The sequence below is a fragment of the Varroa destructor genome, unplaced genomic scaffold (genome assembly GCF_002443255.2).
Source record: "Varroa destructor unplaced genomic scaffold, Vdes_3.0 BEIS01000004.1, whole genome shotgun sequence".
NCBI lineage: Eukaryota > Metazoa > Arthropoda > Arachnida > Mesostigmata > Varroidae > Varroa > Varroa destructor.
The window spans coordinates 19,081,767-19,099,401 of record NW_019211457.1 but is presented as its reverse complement, the minus strand read 5'-3'; the positions used below and the strand labels follow the sequence as shown (position 1 = coordinate 19,099,401).

The 17,635-nt window shown below is 37.5% G+C and overlaps 2 protein-coding genes across 6 annotated transcripts in view; one reads left to right on the top strand and one right to left on the bottom strand.

Annotated features, from left to right (window-relative positions):
• Positions 1-475: 475 nt before the first annotated feature.
• RanBP3 (ran-binding protein 3) lies at positions 476-11,369 on the bottom strand. Of its 3 annotated transcripts, none has more exons than XM_022804567.2 (8): positions 11,231-11,369; positions 9,258-9,332; positions 4,957-5,121; positions 4,422-4,687; positions 4,154-4,234; positions 3,654-3,897; positions 2,999-3,142; positions 476-2,842 (listed from the first exon to the last, which is right to left on the bottom strand). In XM_022804567.2, exons 1-8 carry the CDS (start codon positions 11,241-11,243, stop codon positions 2,346-2,348), a joined length of 1,485 nt encoding a protein of 494 aa, XP_022660302.1. In that variant the 5' UTR covers positions 11,244-11,369; the 3' UTR covers positions 476-2,345. The 3 variants fall into 3 exon arrangements, with proteins under 3 accessions (XP_022660302.1, XP_086842661.1, XP_022660303.1); XM_086986535.1 differs by lacking the exon at positions 11,231-11,369 and adding an exon at positions 11,051-11,084; XM_022804568.2 differs by lacking the exons at positions 9,258-9,332; positions 11,231-11,369 and adding an exon at positions 6,465-6,684.
• A 562-nt stretch (positions 11,370-11,931) lies between these two features.
• The window catches only part of LOC111250003 (dynein, cytoplasmic 1, intermediate chain 2a-like), a 24,464-nt gene continuing 18,760 nt past the window's right edge, over positions 11,932-17,635 (top strand). For 2 of the 3 annotated variants that reach the window (XM_022804561.2, XM_086986534.1), the window contains exons 1-7: positions 12,929-13,353; positions 14,231-14,312; positions 14,638-14,758; positions 15,090-15,199; positions 15,812-15,838; positions 16,733-16,756; positions 17,362-17,382. In XM_022804561.2, the coding sequence (XP_022660296.1) occupies positions 13,222-13,353; positions 14,231-14,312; positions 14,638-14,758; positions 15,090-15,199; positions 15,812-15,838; positions 16,733-16,756; positions 17,362-17,382 (517 nt within the window). In that variant the 5' untranslated portion in view covers positions 12,929-13,221. Of the gene's footprint in view, positions 12,072-12,928; positions 13,354-14,230; positions 14,313-14,637; positions 14,759-15,089; positions 15,200-15,811; positions 15,839-16,732; positions 16,757-17,361; positions 17,383-17,635 lie in introns of those variants that run through there. The other variant, XM_086986533.1, reaches the window with a different exon arrangement.

The window sequence follows — 17,635 nt, the reverse complement described above, 5'->3', positions numbered from 1 at the left end:
CTATTTTCAAAAAAGTCAGGAAAATATATTGTAAACCAATTTTAGTTTAACTCCAGACACTATTATGTCGATTACACAAAATCTTTTGAAAAATAATCCCGCGATCTTGTTGCTGAAACGTTAGAAAGAAACGTTAGCTATTCACAAAAAAACAGTGAAATAATGGTCTTTAACTTTTTTAGACTCTAGTTGTCGTAGTATAAGAAAAGCTTAACCTAAGTTCATAGCATAGCCCTCTCTACCTAGCCCTCCCGCCAGAATATAGAAATGCATGCCTACTTCATCTATTTAATAATTCAAAAAGCAAAATAGGCTTACAGCTTATAAAATTTATGAGAATTTAAGAAAACTAAATATCGTAAGCCTTGCTTATTCTCCTGAAGTGTTATTTGTTATGCAACTTTTCTAAAACTTATTTATACATATGCCTACACCCTGGAGGAGACCCTTATAACATAGAGTAAAAACTACAGCATTAAATGTACACAGGTAGCCGTTGGTCATCGTCCATAACGTACATTTTCGCATATGCTGTTCTGGATTCAATGGTTTCTGGCCAATGTATTATTAGTCAATATTGGCGCAATATTAAAATTGTACAATGCATCTTGCCAATATATACTACTTTACAGCGGCTTCCTGAAGTGACCGACCAGTTTTACCTTTCTTTGTTTAATCACATAAGTATAGCCACTGCCATTATCACCATCATTATCATAACCATAATTAATAAACAAAATCATTATTTAGCCCGCACAAATGCGTATCATCATAATTCTGAGTGTATTAAGCTCGCGATAGCTATGACTTATATACTTCTGTATTTTTGTTTTATTCGTTCCTAGCATAATTAGTTTTATCTTTTCTAAGGCGATCAGCGGATGCAGCATCAAGCGGCAACAACAATAGATCTAAGAATGTGTGCGCATGCTGGCAAAGAGTCCTTTAAATATAGACTTTTTGTTATCTTTCTCATCATGCCTGGACATCAATCTGCGATCGGTTTTTGCCCTTAGATCATTTTACTAGTACGTGCCATTGTTATATTTCTGGCTTCCATGGGAGTTTTAACATGTAACTACTTATATGTTTTCGTTCTATTTGGAGTTTGCTCTTGGCCACCAGAAAACATGTTCGTATCATTATCTAGAATTCCACATATTTTCGTAATCGCAGATTAAAGCACAATTATCCATCGTCTTTTTGATCCTAACTCTCTTATATATGCATATCATCATGTTACAACGATCAAAGATAATGCCTTGCTTTTTTTATGTGTTATTAGAGGCTATGCCTAGTGCGTCGCTGTTTTTAAGAACAGTCACAGAGGGAAAAGTGTGGAACGGGGTCAGCTGGTATCTAAAGTGAACGCAACAGGTGCTTACGTCAATGTCGCATCAAACTTGTGTTCCAACTATTGTAATTCACCGTTTCATCCCTAATGTTCATATTCTAAATCAACCTAGCAAATACTAGCAATATAATTTTTTGTAACTCAAATCCGTGTTTATCGGTATCGCTTTTGCTAAGCAGTCCATCTCTCGATATATTTTGCCATTTCCGTATTTTCTTTTAGTAATCTGATCTCGTTCCTCAATGCCCATTACTTGGCGTCGGGGCATCACACGTCCGTGTCAGCCCGTTTGCTGTCAATTCATGTGTTCGTTCATAACTTTTAACATACGTGTATATTTTCATCTTTATTCAATATTTTCCGTGTAAGACGGGGTTTATGAGTGACGCTTCCTCTAAATAATTGTTGCTTCTTCTCTTCCTGTCATTTTGCCAATGACGACGTAACGATAGCCATATGTAAAAGCTAGAACAGCAGACTTTAAAATAGCAAGCCTAGACTCTAGCTTCAAGTTATAATGTAAACTTCGTCCTACTTCCCATGTTCTAAATATGTTGGCAGTCATAATATAGTTACTGATACGAAACGCTTTCTCATGCGCCTGTAAAGCAGTTTACCCGTTTTAGCGATATTTATGACATCTTATTATCGTCATTGTTCCATTAGTCTTATATATTCATATCCCTTCTTTCTCACGGCTTCGCTATTAATTCTCCTTTTCCCAATTTCATTTTACTGATATAATTACACTGTATGTCGGCATTTGTATTGTCACTATTGATACGTAATTAATCTACACACTTCCACCACGCTCAGATTGGCGCGCGATTTACTAGTTATCATTGTTACTATTTGGAGTTATTATCGTTATTATTATTTTGTATTGTCAGTATTGTTGTTAATGTGTATATAATTCCCGGTTTTTGCCATTTCATGTTTCTTATGTACTTGCAATACAGCACATAGTGATCTATAAACATACTACCATTGCCTATTCGTAGTGAAGCATGTTGTTGCTATTGCTGTTGCCAGCCTCCTCTCCTGAACTCCTGTCGTCATGTTTACCGCTAGCCGTTTCGCTCTCGTCTTTTAGATCAACAACAGACGATCCACTATCGAGTTTACGTTCCAATTCAACTTCAACTTTTTCATCGTCGTCTTCACCCTCCTCCTCTTCAGCATCTTCCCGATCTCCGTCATCATCATCATCATCGTCGTCATCTACCGGATCTTTTTTATTTTTTTGACTCGGTTCTTGCTGTTGGCCTTGTTGTTGTGCTTTTTTGAGCGCCTGAACGCGCCATTCAAGTGCATGGAATAGCTGATCCGCATCCTTCGGTGATATACACTGAACGAGGAATACGCCAATCACACCCTCTGGTGACTGACCGGTTAGGCGGATACTCTTCGCCGATGGATGCTCCACCTTCATTCCAGACCATACGCTAGTGTTCAGCACCACTCGTAGACTGCCCTGGGTGCGCATTACTGAAGTACGCAATAGCAGTATGTTAACAAAGCTTAAAAAGGGTCGTTCCTTTTCATTGTTTAATGAATAATATTTGGTTTAATCCTCGTATTAATTAATTCGAATTAAGTAAAACGAATTACCAAGGCATGCCCAGGTTTAGATAGAGAACTTACCAACTCTGCTCTGAATGGAGCCATCATCTGGGTTCTGCTTATCGTTAACTCGCAATACGCCTCTGCCACGCTCTTGATATTGAGCTTCCTCGTAGATGTACAGTTTGCAATTAATTTGTAGAACATTGCTTTCGTCTTCCTCTCCTATAAAAATTAATTGAACAATAATACGTACCCTATTAATTAAGCTTTGTTTAAGTTCACAACATGACCTTATAAGGCTACCCATATCTTACGTTAGTACATATACTGCAATATACAACAGCTTATAGCGTAATTCTTTAATACTTTACAAAAAAATTCGTTACAAATGGTTTCATTACTCGATCTTCATTTATTAGAGGTATTCATTAACTAGTGTGAATAGTACTTGCTAATAAAAATAACTATGCAAAAATTGCAAACAATTACATTGCTGCATAGATGTGAAGTTGTAGTTATTTCTTAATTCACTATGCAGGGCTTTTTATTCATCGTAGGTAGCACCTTTAGCGGTCGCACGAGCATTCAAATAAGCTTCAAAATCAGGCTAATTTCGATGCCGTTTTATGAAAATTAATTTTTAACAACGTGATCCCCTGTAGGGACAAACCCGGAAGTACTCACACATGGGCTCGGTTTGAAAAACTGTTTCCCTAAAAAGTCTAAAACTGACCTGTTAAAACTTCAACTTCGTCAAGCCGACCCTTTTTTGCCTCATTTTCAAGCCTTAGCTGATGTTCCTCGGCAGTCTCCGTGAGAGTACGTTTCTCTCCAGTTTTTCCCTTTGCAGCGCCGTCAGAACCTCCATCTAAATCTCCTATTCCAGCACCTGAACCCTCCTTTTCACACGCCGCGGCGGCGAAGCTCAGTTCACTGGAGTTTACCGATTCTGTTTTTACTTCTGATACGTCAGCGTTCTGGTGAATGAATCAAGAAGTTGACATTGAAATCAGTGTTTTATAAACTCTAAGGCTGTTAGAAATTTTACTGTCGGCATTTAAAAAAGTTACGCCTCAAGGCGAGTTGTATTGGCTATAAATAAACTTATCTTTGACGTATAAAATGGTACCCAAAAGTAGGTCTTCATAATGGAAATCGATTGTGAATGGTCGTTGTACATATTATGATTATAAGACTTCCCAACTTAACGTTAAATGAGCTCAGTGAACTTACCGCAACCCGTTCATGCAGGTTTTGACCAAACACAAACCCCTCTTTCTCATTGCTAGTTTCTGCAGGCTTTGGAAGAATCACCTTTAAACGATATAGGGCCAGAAATGGGTTAAATGCATTTTAATGCAGCGCAGCAAAATCTTTGTTCTACTAAGAGTAGTAAGTCAGTAAGAAAGACGATACAAGTCTTCGTTCCATCGTTTAAAAAGTGACTTTTTGACTAGATTTTCCAACTAAAGACTCAGCTTCGCAGAAACGATCAACTTACATTCGTGACACGGTTATCAAGATTTTGGCCAAAAACCACTTCGCCTATATCTGTATCCGACTTGAATACGCCAGACTCAGATTTATTGTCCGTCGATGATTCTTTTTTAGCTGCTACTGGAGAGTCCCTTTTTTCCACCGCCATGGCACATTTTGAGGGGACGGATTTTTCGGAACAAGGTATTTCCGCGTTGGTGTCTTTCTGTTCCATGGATTTCGCCAAGGTGGTGTCATCCTCACCCGCAAGCAACCTATCAGTTGGTTTTCCTGAAAGCCAAGTAGAATACAATTCGTTTCCAAAGAAAAACGTATTTTTTTCTTGAGCAATGTATGTTTACCTTTCCAGATGTCGTACATATTGCTTCGCAAAAACCCACGTTTTCTTCTGAGTAATTATACTCTGACCAATAAATGGAAGCCTTCTTTTGTCTATAATACCTCTACTCACAAGTATTTTAGACCATCACCTACATTTACACGATAGAGGCCTTAATTCGAAGTATGACTACTAGTTAGTGAGGTAAAAGGACTTTTACCATTATTGTTATTAATACGGGTAGGTGTGTTATAAATTTTGAGATTTGAAGTCTGAGCTGCTAGGGCTGACGGTTTCAGCACGAATCCCGACGCGCGAGGTGAGTCTTGGGCGCCGCCAGTTCCGCCGAGCACAAGGGTGGGTGGTGCCACCAATGGACGAGATTCTATAAAGGATTAACAAAAAAAAACGCTCCAGTGATCTCTACTATCTTTCCAAAATTATTAAATTGCTAAATTAAGACACATTCAACAAAAAAATTGTTACACCTACGTCGTGATTGAATTCTGTATTTACGAAATTTTTCTCAATCCATGTCTCTGTTACTAACACTACTGTAAATACTAATAATAAGAATACTATAAACGCTGAATGAACGTAATGAATTTTAAACTTTTATGGTGTTTTGCCCAAAGCGAATTATTTAACAAAAACAGGCTACCGTTGATTATTATATTTATATCTATAAAGAGATAAGAATAATTCATAAACACACGGAATTATGCTTTGATAATAGAGAACGTCATCTATTAAAGAAAGCACTACATTTATTTCTGTTTTAAACGATTTCTGCCTTTAACTGGCGGACTTTCATCCTGATTCCCAGGTCAGGAAACTTAAAAAAAGCATCAATACTAGAAACAGCGCTTCTACTCAGGTCTGTGATGTTTTTTAGCTGCCTTCGTTGTGAAATTTCATGATGCTTTAGGCTTACTGCACAAATCATACAGCCAAGACATAATTGCATTTATCTTTAAAGGCGTGTTTCAGTAGGGCAACTCCATAAATTCTAATTAGAATTACTTTAGTAGACCCATTTGTTCGATACAGCAGACAAGTACAGAATGAATCACAAGGAAAAGCGTGAGTTAAAACTCAATCATGAGACAAAATTTCACTTTAAGTATTTTCTCTGACATATTTTAATCCCATTTTTCCGCATAACAATGCAGAGTAAACCAATACGTTGGTATGATACGTAATTATAAAAAAAAAAAAGTGTTCCCTCAAATCCCGAAAAAAATAAAATACAAAGTTATTATTACAAACAGATAACAGACAACCTTTCTCTCGAACACAGTGGCACTTTTGGAAGTCAGTAACTACCCCCTAATAAACGTCCTACCTGCTGTCACTGTAAGCGACGATTTTTTTTCACAAATCTTCTTGATTACTTTTAACAAGCTTAAAGCTCAAAAAAGAGTTCTGCGGAATTCCTGTTCTTTTGCTTGAGCTTAACATAAATATGTTATGAAACGGTTGAGTATACATCGTTCGATGGAGCTCACCGTTATCTTAGTCCAGACAAATGCCCTTTTTAAAAATGCAACAAAATCACTTCTTTTTGACAGCAACGTCAACAAGTTAATGTGAAACCCTATGCGGAAAAGTAGGACAGAACTTCAACCGCATAAATCAATCGAACGGTGGCATACAACGTTTTCTTGAAAAAGCCACGATTATTCGGCAAGGTAACTTCAAAAAAGAAAATGATTTTGTTGTACGTACTAGTTGGCGAGGTTTGATCAGATGAAATCATGCTGGTATCAAATCCCAAAATCTTTAGAGAGTCGGTTGGACAGTTCCAGAGGGCCCACTCGCAGCATTCGGTGTTCACAATTTTTGGCCTGGGCGGTCGTTATAGAGAATTGACTTATTTTAACACAACTTTTAAAAGTGTTAATCAGAGCTTTAAGACCGAACACATTTAATGAACCAGCTGATTAACGCGCGCATTAAAACAGCGAGAGTCATCGCAGCCGAGAAATCAGGAAAGGAGAATGGGCCCGCGAACTCGGCCCGCGAAATTTAAAGTATCATGCAAAAACCGTGTTTAGCAGATGCTGGTACCCTAAATAGCCAATGCTGTCTACCGAGCCAGGCGTTTCAGGCGCCAATTTCAATCTAGTAGAGTTACAACGCTATTCACGAAGGTCAGGTCTTGTTATATAGTGACGTGACATTCAGAAATGAATAAGTTTCGCAACAGTATTGAACAACCAGAAGGAATCAGATTCAAAAGCTCGAGGCTGACATGCAAGGGCTATTGTCAAGTCGTCGTATAGCAATATTGATAACAGAACTAACTTCACTTTAGGACAATACAATCATTCTCTTTTTAACTTTTATAGTAGTCACCAAATGTTAAACTTGATCTTTAGATGCGTTATGGACACTTCTAGTCTTCTAATTTGCTACAACAATACATCTTTCTCAAAAATTGCATAAACTAAAATTTAGGAACCTCTTAACGCAGTCAACATTGGACACTTAACATTTAAAAGTTAATCCTAGTGGTCATAGCAACTCGCTGAAAAGAAGCTGTGTGTATGTATAAAATTAATTTCATCTAAATTTTTTGAGTCTTCTTGCGGTTGAACCTCATACCTTTTTCAGCAATTGAAAAACTCGGATAAGGCATATGGCAGTATAAAGCATCATTGTTGCAACTGTTTACTTTGTAAACTTGAACAAATACAATTGCAAATAAAGAATGATATTGTCTCCAAATACAATGGTACCACATTAGATCGTATCACTCGCGTAAGCATAATTGGGTACAGGTAGGTATTTTATGTTGAAGATAAACAAGAGTTATTCGACCAATTTGAGGTGATCTCATAAGGATGAAAAATATTAAGGTGATATATAGAAATACATTTTTTATTGGTTTGCTATTCATTTTAAGTTAACGGCAACTACTATAGCAGTATTATATCTTATCAATAACAACCGGCAAAGTCAAACGAAATTTCAAAATTGTTCTATACACCATCTACAATAAGATTTATTGGTATTAATTAGGATAATTATGATAGTAATCAAAAAGTTCCAAAGAAATCTTGAGAAGTACTTCGCTCTAATTGATATGACGCGCAGCAGGTATGAACACACTCGTATTTCGCATCATCACTATTTATCATAATTGCAAAAAAATAAGTAACAACAACAGTACCTTTTCGTTTCAAATTTTGAGTTTGAATGATGTTCTTCTCTAGGAAAAACGCTGCAGTAACTACGTGTATCGCTGAAATCTTCGCACTAACACATTATCGTTTTGTAGCACTAAAGTACTTTTCTTTTAAATTTAATTCGTATAAGTAGTAATGCAGTATCATGCAGCAAGATATACCCATTTAACAGCCAGGACTTTTAAAAAGAGTGATGATAAGAAAATTGATTCACCATTACATACCCATAGAGTGATTACTAATGCAACCAAATGCAAACAAAGGAAAGAATGGTACATTATAGTTTTTGAGAAGCTTTATGAGAATAAAGTTAATTTGGGAGAGCTTTATGAGTGAGACTCTTTTTACAGGATTTTTTTATTAAAACACTAGGTTACCAGGTAATATTTTCTTTAAGTTCGAAGAAGTCTGTTTTACTGGCCAGCATAAAAATATCATAATCGCGGCTGAGTAATATAAATTGAGTGACTTCTTCAGCGAATTCAATAGAAGGTCTAATGCTTTAGAAGCGTTTTATTACGACATGAGTATCGAAGTAACCGCCTTTCAAAATAGAGTCTTTCATTAATGCAGAACCACATTAACACAGAACACTGCTCAAGGCAAAGTCTTACTTAAAAACCCTCTTTTAACTTGCTCTATCCCTTACTATACACAGGCTATAGAGATTTCTGAATTTCAGCTACAAGCAATTCAAAACATTATTGCTTTAGTTAAAAATTAAGAAAAGCTTAAAATGAAATATTATTAAATTTTTAGTCAAGCAGCTAATCCGAATTAATATTGCCTCAGGGCAAATCCGCTAACGGAATTATATCTGTACTTGAAAAATAACCCAAAGAAAACTTCAGCAAATCAAGCTTAATACTGCGGACGGGGTCTAAGATTTTTATCAACAGAAGTTTACCAGAGCGTATTACGGAGCCATTGGCTTCGGAGTCTCATATATGATCATCCAGTTAATTCTATCATTGCAAAGAGTATATTAAAGTTTAATAAAGAAGATCTGATAGTCATTATAAATAGACTGAAAGGCCTTTTATTTGGTTGTAATAAAAGAAATTCACATCGTGAAAAAGTTCTTTTCCCAGGAGTATTTAATACTTTAAAGAAAACATTTCGAAGTGGCCTAAATGATATCCGAGTATATGATATTGTGAGCGAAGAATTTAAGAGGAACATTGGCTTTTTAAAAAGCAAGGTAGACGAATTAACAACTGAGTTTAGCTATGAAACAGTATGAGCTCATTCGTTTTACGTTAGCTTTATATATTATAGCTAGTTATATTTGAAATAGGCTAAGGCATTAGTCCCGTTTTAGCGCACTCACCTCGATTACTTGTATCCTCGCCTCTTGTTGGCGTAGTGGCTCTGATCGCAAATGGATTTCGACTTCCAAGCGTGCCTGAAAGAAATAATCGAAAAAACCATAATACACAATGCAGAATACCTCTAATATTTTTCGTCATGTAGGTCAACTTCTATGGATAATTTTAGGTTCAAATCTTCAGGTTCAGCTGACAATCATTGACATCTAACGCTCTTCCGTAATTAACGCTTAGTTTTATATTCAGTTCGGTAGCTACAATGTATGCTTTTACTTATTTTAGAGCTGCACAAAAGACGAGTGTACTTGAAGCCTAATCATGAGACACACATATGTGCTAGTTGTAAATTTTAAAGCAAACTATATATAACTGGAGGAAATGATAGCAAACTTTTGACCACTATCTGTTGTTAACATAAAGGCTGCAGTAACTTTGTCAGTACGGGGCAATTTACAAGTAAATCCATGAACTGCGTTGTGAACCTTATCTAGCTCCATTTTATCTTAAATACATCTTAAATAAAAATAGGATCAGGTAATTCAATGACTCTGCGCGAGTGCTCACAGGATTGAGATACCCAATATGCTTTTCTTATTGTAAGACATAGTTCACTCTAAATAAGCGTACATCTGACTGCCTGCAGAATTCCATATTTCAGAGACTATCTTATGAATGTATAAATCCAGTGTTTGTTTTAACCTCTATTACGAAATAGAAGCTTGTCGGCTGTATCTGTAGGTGACATGCGATGAATTCGGCTTGCCTTACAAACTTCACGATAAGGTGGGAAAGTATGCTTGAAAGGACACCCTTAGGTGATATCAATCGACCAACGAATATTTAGCAAGTATGCTTCATACATGACCAAACGAATGTCTCTGCCCCTTTATGACATGCCCTTTTTTACGTAGTGTTAGAAAACGGCTATTCTAAACTTAATGCGAGTAACAGCAGTGCCGCGAAGATTTCAATAACCGGTCTTAATTCCTTGAAGCACTAATGAATACACTAACACTGACTTAAAGAAAAATCTGGATACACAGGCTCCACAGTTTTCAAGAAATCTCGTTGCCATTTTAAGCTCGCCGCGGCGGCATTCGTTAAGTCGTTTTGGGCAGATCGGCGACTGCAATCACTATAAACGAATGTGTCAAACACGAACACTCAGGTAGAACCTAATGCCAAACAACAGTAATTTCCTATACCAAATACAGAACATATATTGATACTACACCTGAAACCGATCCTTCCATGAGTGACAAATTTCATAACATGTCAATTTTGATGCATTGGTTCAAGGATATTTTATACATATCTAGGTTTGTATCCATAGGCTTGGAACCTAATAATAATATTGAGTGTTAACGATAACAATCATATACGCGAGACATTTGGAAGAAAACACAGAAACTACAATCGAATAACTAAATTAACTATAGAAATCGTTATGTTCAGGAGACAACTTGTGATAAAGTGAACAAAAGTACAAGTCAACCTTAAAATCACAAGTTCTTTCTTTTTGAAATTTTTATTTAAAAAAATCGTCCCTCGTGAGAGAGGGTGCATCGAAAACAACAAAAGGTTCACTTGGAATACAGGAAGTGGAGATTTCACAGAACGAAGATCACCAATTTTTTCCATTCTCCTTAGACTATTAACATTTCGTGCGCCTCTGGAAGACCCGCTAGCCTCACGCGTGACATTTGACTTGACCAAATTTACACCACATAGAAATACGTATCGGAGAGCATGTTATCCCACCAGTACTCTAAATGCGAATCAGATTAATACGTACAGACAGCCATTAACATCATCCTGGCTAGCTAGCGTAGGCCGTTCGCTGAAGTCGTGTCCCTTCTATAATAGAAGATCAAATAGTTCTTCGTCAAAAGTGACTACTCTAATGCTTTTGCAAATATTCTATTAGCGAAATGTTTTTAGTCAATCCTCAAATATCTTGTAATGGCAAACTTACCATTGTCCGCCATATTCGTGGCGCCGTCACTCGATTAATCCAGCTGCAGCGCTCACACTCCTAGAAGCGGCAGCAGCCGGCTCTAGATCACAAGAAAACCAACTGCAGTTCGCACTGATGTCGAAATATGTCCCTCAAGCCCGTTCAAGATTTTACAGTACCCTACACGTAACGCTTTTTATCCTACAACAACTTTTACTGCCTTAACGCAACTCTGTTGTAATTCAAGCTCGACCACAATTCTGTTCAGGTAAAGTGAGTGTGTCAATCACACTTGGAACGGTTGAGCAGTTACAGTATACATGCACAAATCTGTAGTCACTTCTACACTGACAGGTCTCTCGTGTGCTTACGTTCTTCCCGGAATCGTTTTTGTCTGTTCTTATTCCTTTTTTCTTTCAGTTCAATTGTCCTGATAGCAAAGACACAGAGCGCTTGTCTTCTTTAACCTGGACAAACAAACACCCAGGTAGAAGGGTATAAGGTATACACGCTCCACGGGCAAACGAATGGACGGGCAGAAAGTGTTCAGATTCGATGGCAATCCCCCAAAAATTGTGGTAGTAGTTGCACGTCCTCCTCCTTCTCCACTCAATTCCGATTTCTTTGCAAGTCCACTCGACTTAGTCCTTCCACTTCTTCAGTCTTAAAAAGCTACACGTATAGAGTACATACAGATAGTCACTCACTAGAGAGTCACTCATCTACCGCTGCGACGAGTTGCGGCAATAGCGCGATATTGCATTGCAGTTCTCAGTTTGTCGTCTAATTAGTTGGTTAGGCAGGGTGGCCACGTTCGGTGCTCCGAGGCGGTGCAAGCGGCGGTAGCAGTCGCAGCCGAGTTAGTTTTTCCTAGTTGTTAGTTGTTGTTGTTGTTGTGGTGGTCTGTGTTTGTGCGCCTATAGTCCGGTTTTGTCGGCAGCCGAAGCTTCGGCGGCTGATGACAGTGATTTTGATTCTAGATTGTCCGCTGCTGGAGCAGTGAACACCTTCCTAAGCAGCGACAGCAGCAAGAGCAGTAAATGTTCGTTTTGTGGGGTCACGTACGACAGGCTACATGGAAAACAACGTAAACAATTACTGTTCCGGCTATGTCAGGGTACTCTTAGACTATCGCAGGGCAACCATTAATGAAACTGCGCCAAACTATTAGAGAAAGCAATACTGGAATAGTCCGCAGATATACGCAGGTCGGGATTAATACAAACACAACTGCAACGAAGTTCTGCTAAACCGAGTTGATGATGCTGTGCCGCTGAGGCGGCCGCTGACACGCGTTATCAGAGGCTATTCTCAGTATTCGTAGAACTTTAAATGCCGTCAATTAAAGTGATAAAGAGATGTTAGCTGAAATGTTTGGAAATATTGAAGCAGCTTGCAGAAGTAAAGACTTTGATGTCGAAGCGTTCGTTTATTCTTGCTTTAAATCGTAGGATAAGCAGTACACACAGAAATATGGATAAAGGAAAACGAATATCGGCACGTTTGTGTTTTATTAATGATATCGGATACTTACTTAGACAACGCACCCTGTGACTGTTACCATTTTATATTATACTATGCTAACAGGAAATGCTTCTGATATCGGTAGGCTCCAGAAAAATTGTTCGCAGACGATTCGAATTTCAATCTATGTGCCCGCGACGTTTCATAGGTGCTTTCAGATGTTAAAGGCGGGCCGGACGGGGACTCGTTCGGAAATTAATGCAGTTTCGCTCAGAGAATAGCGGCCACGGATCGAAACCTTCAAGCTGGTGTGACAGCTCCTGTATTGAGCACTGTGGAGAGACTTCGTTTGTTTTCTTGTGCGTGCTGTGTGTTCGGCCAGCGGCTCGCGTGTGCATATGAGTGTGTACTTCATTGAGTACAGTTGTTTATTAATGCCCTTCGCTGCTTGTCTGTTTAAAGGCTGGACTGTGCTGCTTTGGTGAATGGTGGGAGAGTTAGATTACGACTGCAGCTCCGCCAGGTAGTCGACGATCGACATCAGAATGAACAGCATGGAGGCCAGACGGGCGGAGCTAGAAAAGAAACGGCAGAAGCTGGAACAGCTCCGTAATGAACGTCTCAAAGCCAAAGAAGAAAAAGAACGCCAGCAAAGGCTACAGGCTGCTGCTGCGGGGGTAGGTTCACCTTTGTGTTCGGTCGCCTCCCTCTGTTTTGAGTGAACGAAGGCCAGTGATTGTGGGCGCTGTCTCTAATGCGATCAATAATTTTCTGACGCGATAGATCATGTTTGGGTAGGCAATCAACTCGTAAGTATCTACTAATACAGGTTACTACGAGATTTGAGCTTACAAACAGCACTGCATCAATTAATTAGACGGGATTAAATGACAATTGATAAAGCGCGCCCCTTATTAGCATTTGACTGGAACGCATAATGACAAACCAAATTCATATGCATTACACTGAATTAACTGAAACTCATATAGCTATAAAAACGCTTCACTATCATCTAATTTGTAAAAGTTGCTTTCCCACATAGTTCAACCTAAAAATGCCTATACGTTATTATATTACTATTAGGTTCTATCTTAAGTGATAACAGCTGTTCAGTAGATACTAGTGTGCTTAATCGATTCAAATTTACTTTTTTGTACTTTACTCCCTAATAAATACATTCGTTTAACATTCAGCAATAAACGCTGACCAGGATCCATATATGTACCAAAAAAAAGTCGTTGCTTCATTCATATTAGCAGACCCAGTTTATTTATAGCTTGCTATTTTTTAACTTCAGATGCTGAAGTGGTGATTTAATCGCAAACAGGCCAAGTCACACTTCGGTACCAGTTTTATTCGTTTACAATGAATTTGATATTATGTATTTATCCGTTACAGAAAAATTTTATTCAATGCATGCAGTGCTATGTTACTATTAACCTAGATTGCAACACTCGGTACCTCACACCATGTAGTGACCAATATCTCTCGAATTAATGAGCTTTGTTCCGAGGCTCGTGTACTAATTTGCGCTAATTTGGAAATCCGTTTTAGACTGGCGAGGCGTCCATTGCTGCGCGATCTGATGTGGACGACATCCTTGACTCACTGGGCATTAGTCTATTATCGGGAAAAGGTAATGGTAAAAAAACACGATGTGAAGGCACCATGTAACCTCAAAGATGCATGTTACAAACCGTATAGACCACACAAACGGTTATGTATTGTCTGCTGTCGAAGCTTTTTGTGCTTCGTTGTTAAATAAATTAGTCGTTATTCTTAGGGTAGTCGATTATTAAAAATATTGTCCTTTTTATGATGAAGGATAGACGTAAATCATTTTCAAATAATTTCTTTCATTTCAATAAAATCAATTTTCGTTGTTAAGCTTTGCATTAGTAAGTTTAGCAATCCATTGAAGTGTAACCATGTAGTATGAATATGCTTCATTCTCGTTTCAGATTCGCCTCTAGGATCTAGTGGAGTGGCGGGATCGGGGCACTCGGTGGGAGTTGGTGGAGATACTCCGGATGTCCACTCGATTGCCTCATCCGTTCAAGCAACGCCCACCAGAAAAGCGAGGTAGGCAATCAGATTGTGGTGCTTCAACAAGGATTCAACATGACCTTACGTATATTTACTTTTCTTCGTTTAGAGAAAATATCAATGCGTTTAATTTAGCTATTCTTATACATATTTAGATTTCGCGTAGCACATGTGTGAGCAATAGAAGACTGAGGTATTAGTATAGCATGAAACAAACATGGTAGACGTTTTAATTAAATACATCACTTTTGGCATTGACGAGGCTTCAGACAAAACGTACTTTGCGAATTACTTTGTATTTAAAAAGTAGTTTATTCTCTATCGGGCTAAGAAAAATGTTTTAAATACCTATTTTTTGTGTTTTCAGGAAAAATGTAGCTCTTCAGGTGGTTACGGTAAACCAGAGCAATATCCCTCCTAAGGAGTGCGTTATGTACTCAAAAACAACACAGACTTTACCAGGAAACGATAGAGAAGGTGCGTTCAATAAATCGTGGCAATCGGCACTTCTGAATATGAAACTCTTTATTTCAAAAAACAATTAACAATAGGTGGCATACCCGCTAACTTGTGGATATTTTAATGCTTTTTCTTCGCAATCAGAAGCTTATATGGGTAACTATAAATGGAAATTTATAATGAAATTATTAATTTAAGAATAAAGAATGGGTAAATATAACCTATTTCAATATAAAGCTTTAGGAGGTTGTACATTCTTTCTAATCACAACATTTTGATTTAGCGATTACTGTTGATTGTTTACAGTTCAGTGAATATTTAAATAACGCTTAAATGTACTAGGACAGCTAAATAATCGGCTACGTTGTATCTTCCTGTACAACGACACCTAAACTGATCCGGACATATCATTGCTCTCTAATGTACTGTCGTTTTATTGTCTTATTAGCAACTCGCAAACAGATTAACAAATAATTCTTATTCAAAAATTTTTCTGTCATAATAATTTGTTATTCACCCAATCCACCCATGATGAGTTAATGCAGTAACGCGTTCTGTACATGTCGTTCTCAGTCAACTGCCCATTTAGTGTAATTCTTTCTTTGTAAATGAGTTTTCTTGCCTTTGCAGGAGGTTATGGCGGCAAGGGTCGAAAAGGTTGGTGATGTGGCACCATTTTTTAATATGAGTTTGGTTCTCTGACATAGATTTTAAATCACTCCAAAATGTATGGTGCATGGTGAGAATAGACTATAAGTAACTACAGCAGTGTCAACTACAGCCGACCTTAAGATGTACACCAAATTGTCGTTTCTGTGTGTGTGATTCCTCATTATCGACTTAACGACATATCTTTCACAATACATCTTCTCTCAAGTGTTTTAGTGTTACAGAGACCTTTTTCTAGTTCTCTTTTTCGGCACGTTTATATATGGATGTACTAAATTGTTGTTCTTGCCAAGAGTCTTTGAGCTCAAATAAGATATTCGATGTTCCGCAAGCTCTGCTTAATGGTAAAGTTATCTTTATTAGTGTTCAGCACGCAGCACACCTATAAGCCAGACGATCGCATTGGCTATGGTCTTTATCAAACTTAGTAGCCAATAAAATTGTTGGCGGTGGTACATTAAAGTGGATTATGTTTTTTCATCATACGATAAATTATTTTGGTTCTATGTACAACAGCAATGTTTGCTTGTGGGACGCAATAACAGTTTTTTTTTCTGTTTTTTTTTTTTATGAAAATGAGCCCTTGAAAATTCTTAGCTAAGTTTTTTAACTGCTTTTTAGATACTGTTTCAAAGGCTTTGTCCCATATATATAGACAACACAATTATTATACGCGTATTACCAATGAGACGATTGCTTTGTTTTCTTTGAACCCCTTTTTTGTAAAATTGTTAATTCTCATTTAATGCGTAACATTTTTCAACAGCTGGGACTATCACTAAAACCTATGTATGTCACCTTGCTTACTCCGTTTCCACAAATGTCGGAAGGTATTTAGTTTTAACATGTGTTAATATCTGAATGATACTTCTGAACTTTCAGCCACTCAACCCGTGGACTACTATGGTAAGCATTTCATGTTGTTCGAATGAGCCTTACGAAAATGTTCTGGTGTTGTCAATTGTTATTTATTTCAAGAAACTATCGCTGCATTGGAGTAGTCTTCATAACCTACTTATTAGGTGTACCACGCCTAATTGTAACGATCCAGTAACCCTAAACTCAACAAAGTCATGTGCAATGGTCAGTGTTCTCTAACGCCTTTAGATGCTTGAATCAATCAACATTATATATTATAAAAGCAGAACATTCGAACTATTCGATGTCAAACTATGTGAGAATTTAGTTATCCACATCACTGTTTGATGAAAAAATTCAAAATATTTTTTAACCTTTATTGATAATAAAAGAAAAAATTTCGCTTTATCGTAAGCATAACTTCATTGCGAACTCATTTTGCATATTGATTTTGAATTGGCTAAACACAATATACGTAAAGCAAATTTTCAATGTTCACTACCAATATTGTTCAAGTGTACCAATTTATATCCCATTTATGAGCAGCATTGTTATTTGTAGACCGTTTATGTTTTTTTTTTATCTACTAACGAATAATGTGTGTGGCGGTTCCATGTGTTCGCCTCCTTGGCTTCGTTTGTTCGCTGATACAGTACTGACGCACTGGGACGAAGGTATGTATCATAAGTTGGATGAGCAACTTCATACATTCAGGGTACATGTCTTACTAATAGATAAAAGCACTCATCTAGATAGTTACTAAAGCAACGTTCTATTTTAATGAGTAAGAATGCAGAACACATATATTTAAATCAGAACCGATTTAACAGATGTAGTAGCAAGATGAAATCATAGAGATTTCATTTACTTTTACGACCTATATTTTTAATTCAGTTTACAACGTTCGTATAAGCTTTGGGTGCTTCT

Coding starts and splice junctions, on each gene's coding strand:
- RanBP3 (XM_086986535.1), bottom strand. Junction 4,688..4,956: donor CCGTATTAATAACAATAATG/GTAAAAGTCCTT, acceptor CTTGGCTTTCAG/GAAAACCAACTGATAGGTTG. Junction 3,898..4,153: donor ACCTGCATGAACGGGTTGCG/GTAAGTTCACTG, acceptor TTCATTCACCAG/AACGCTGACGTATCAGAAGT.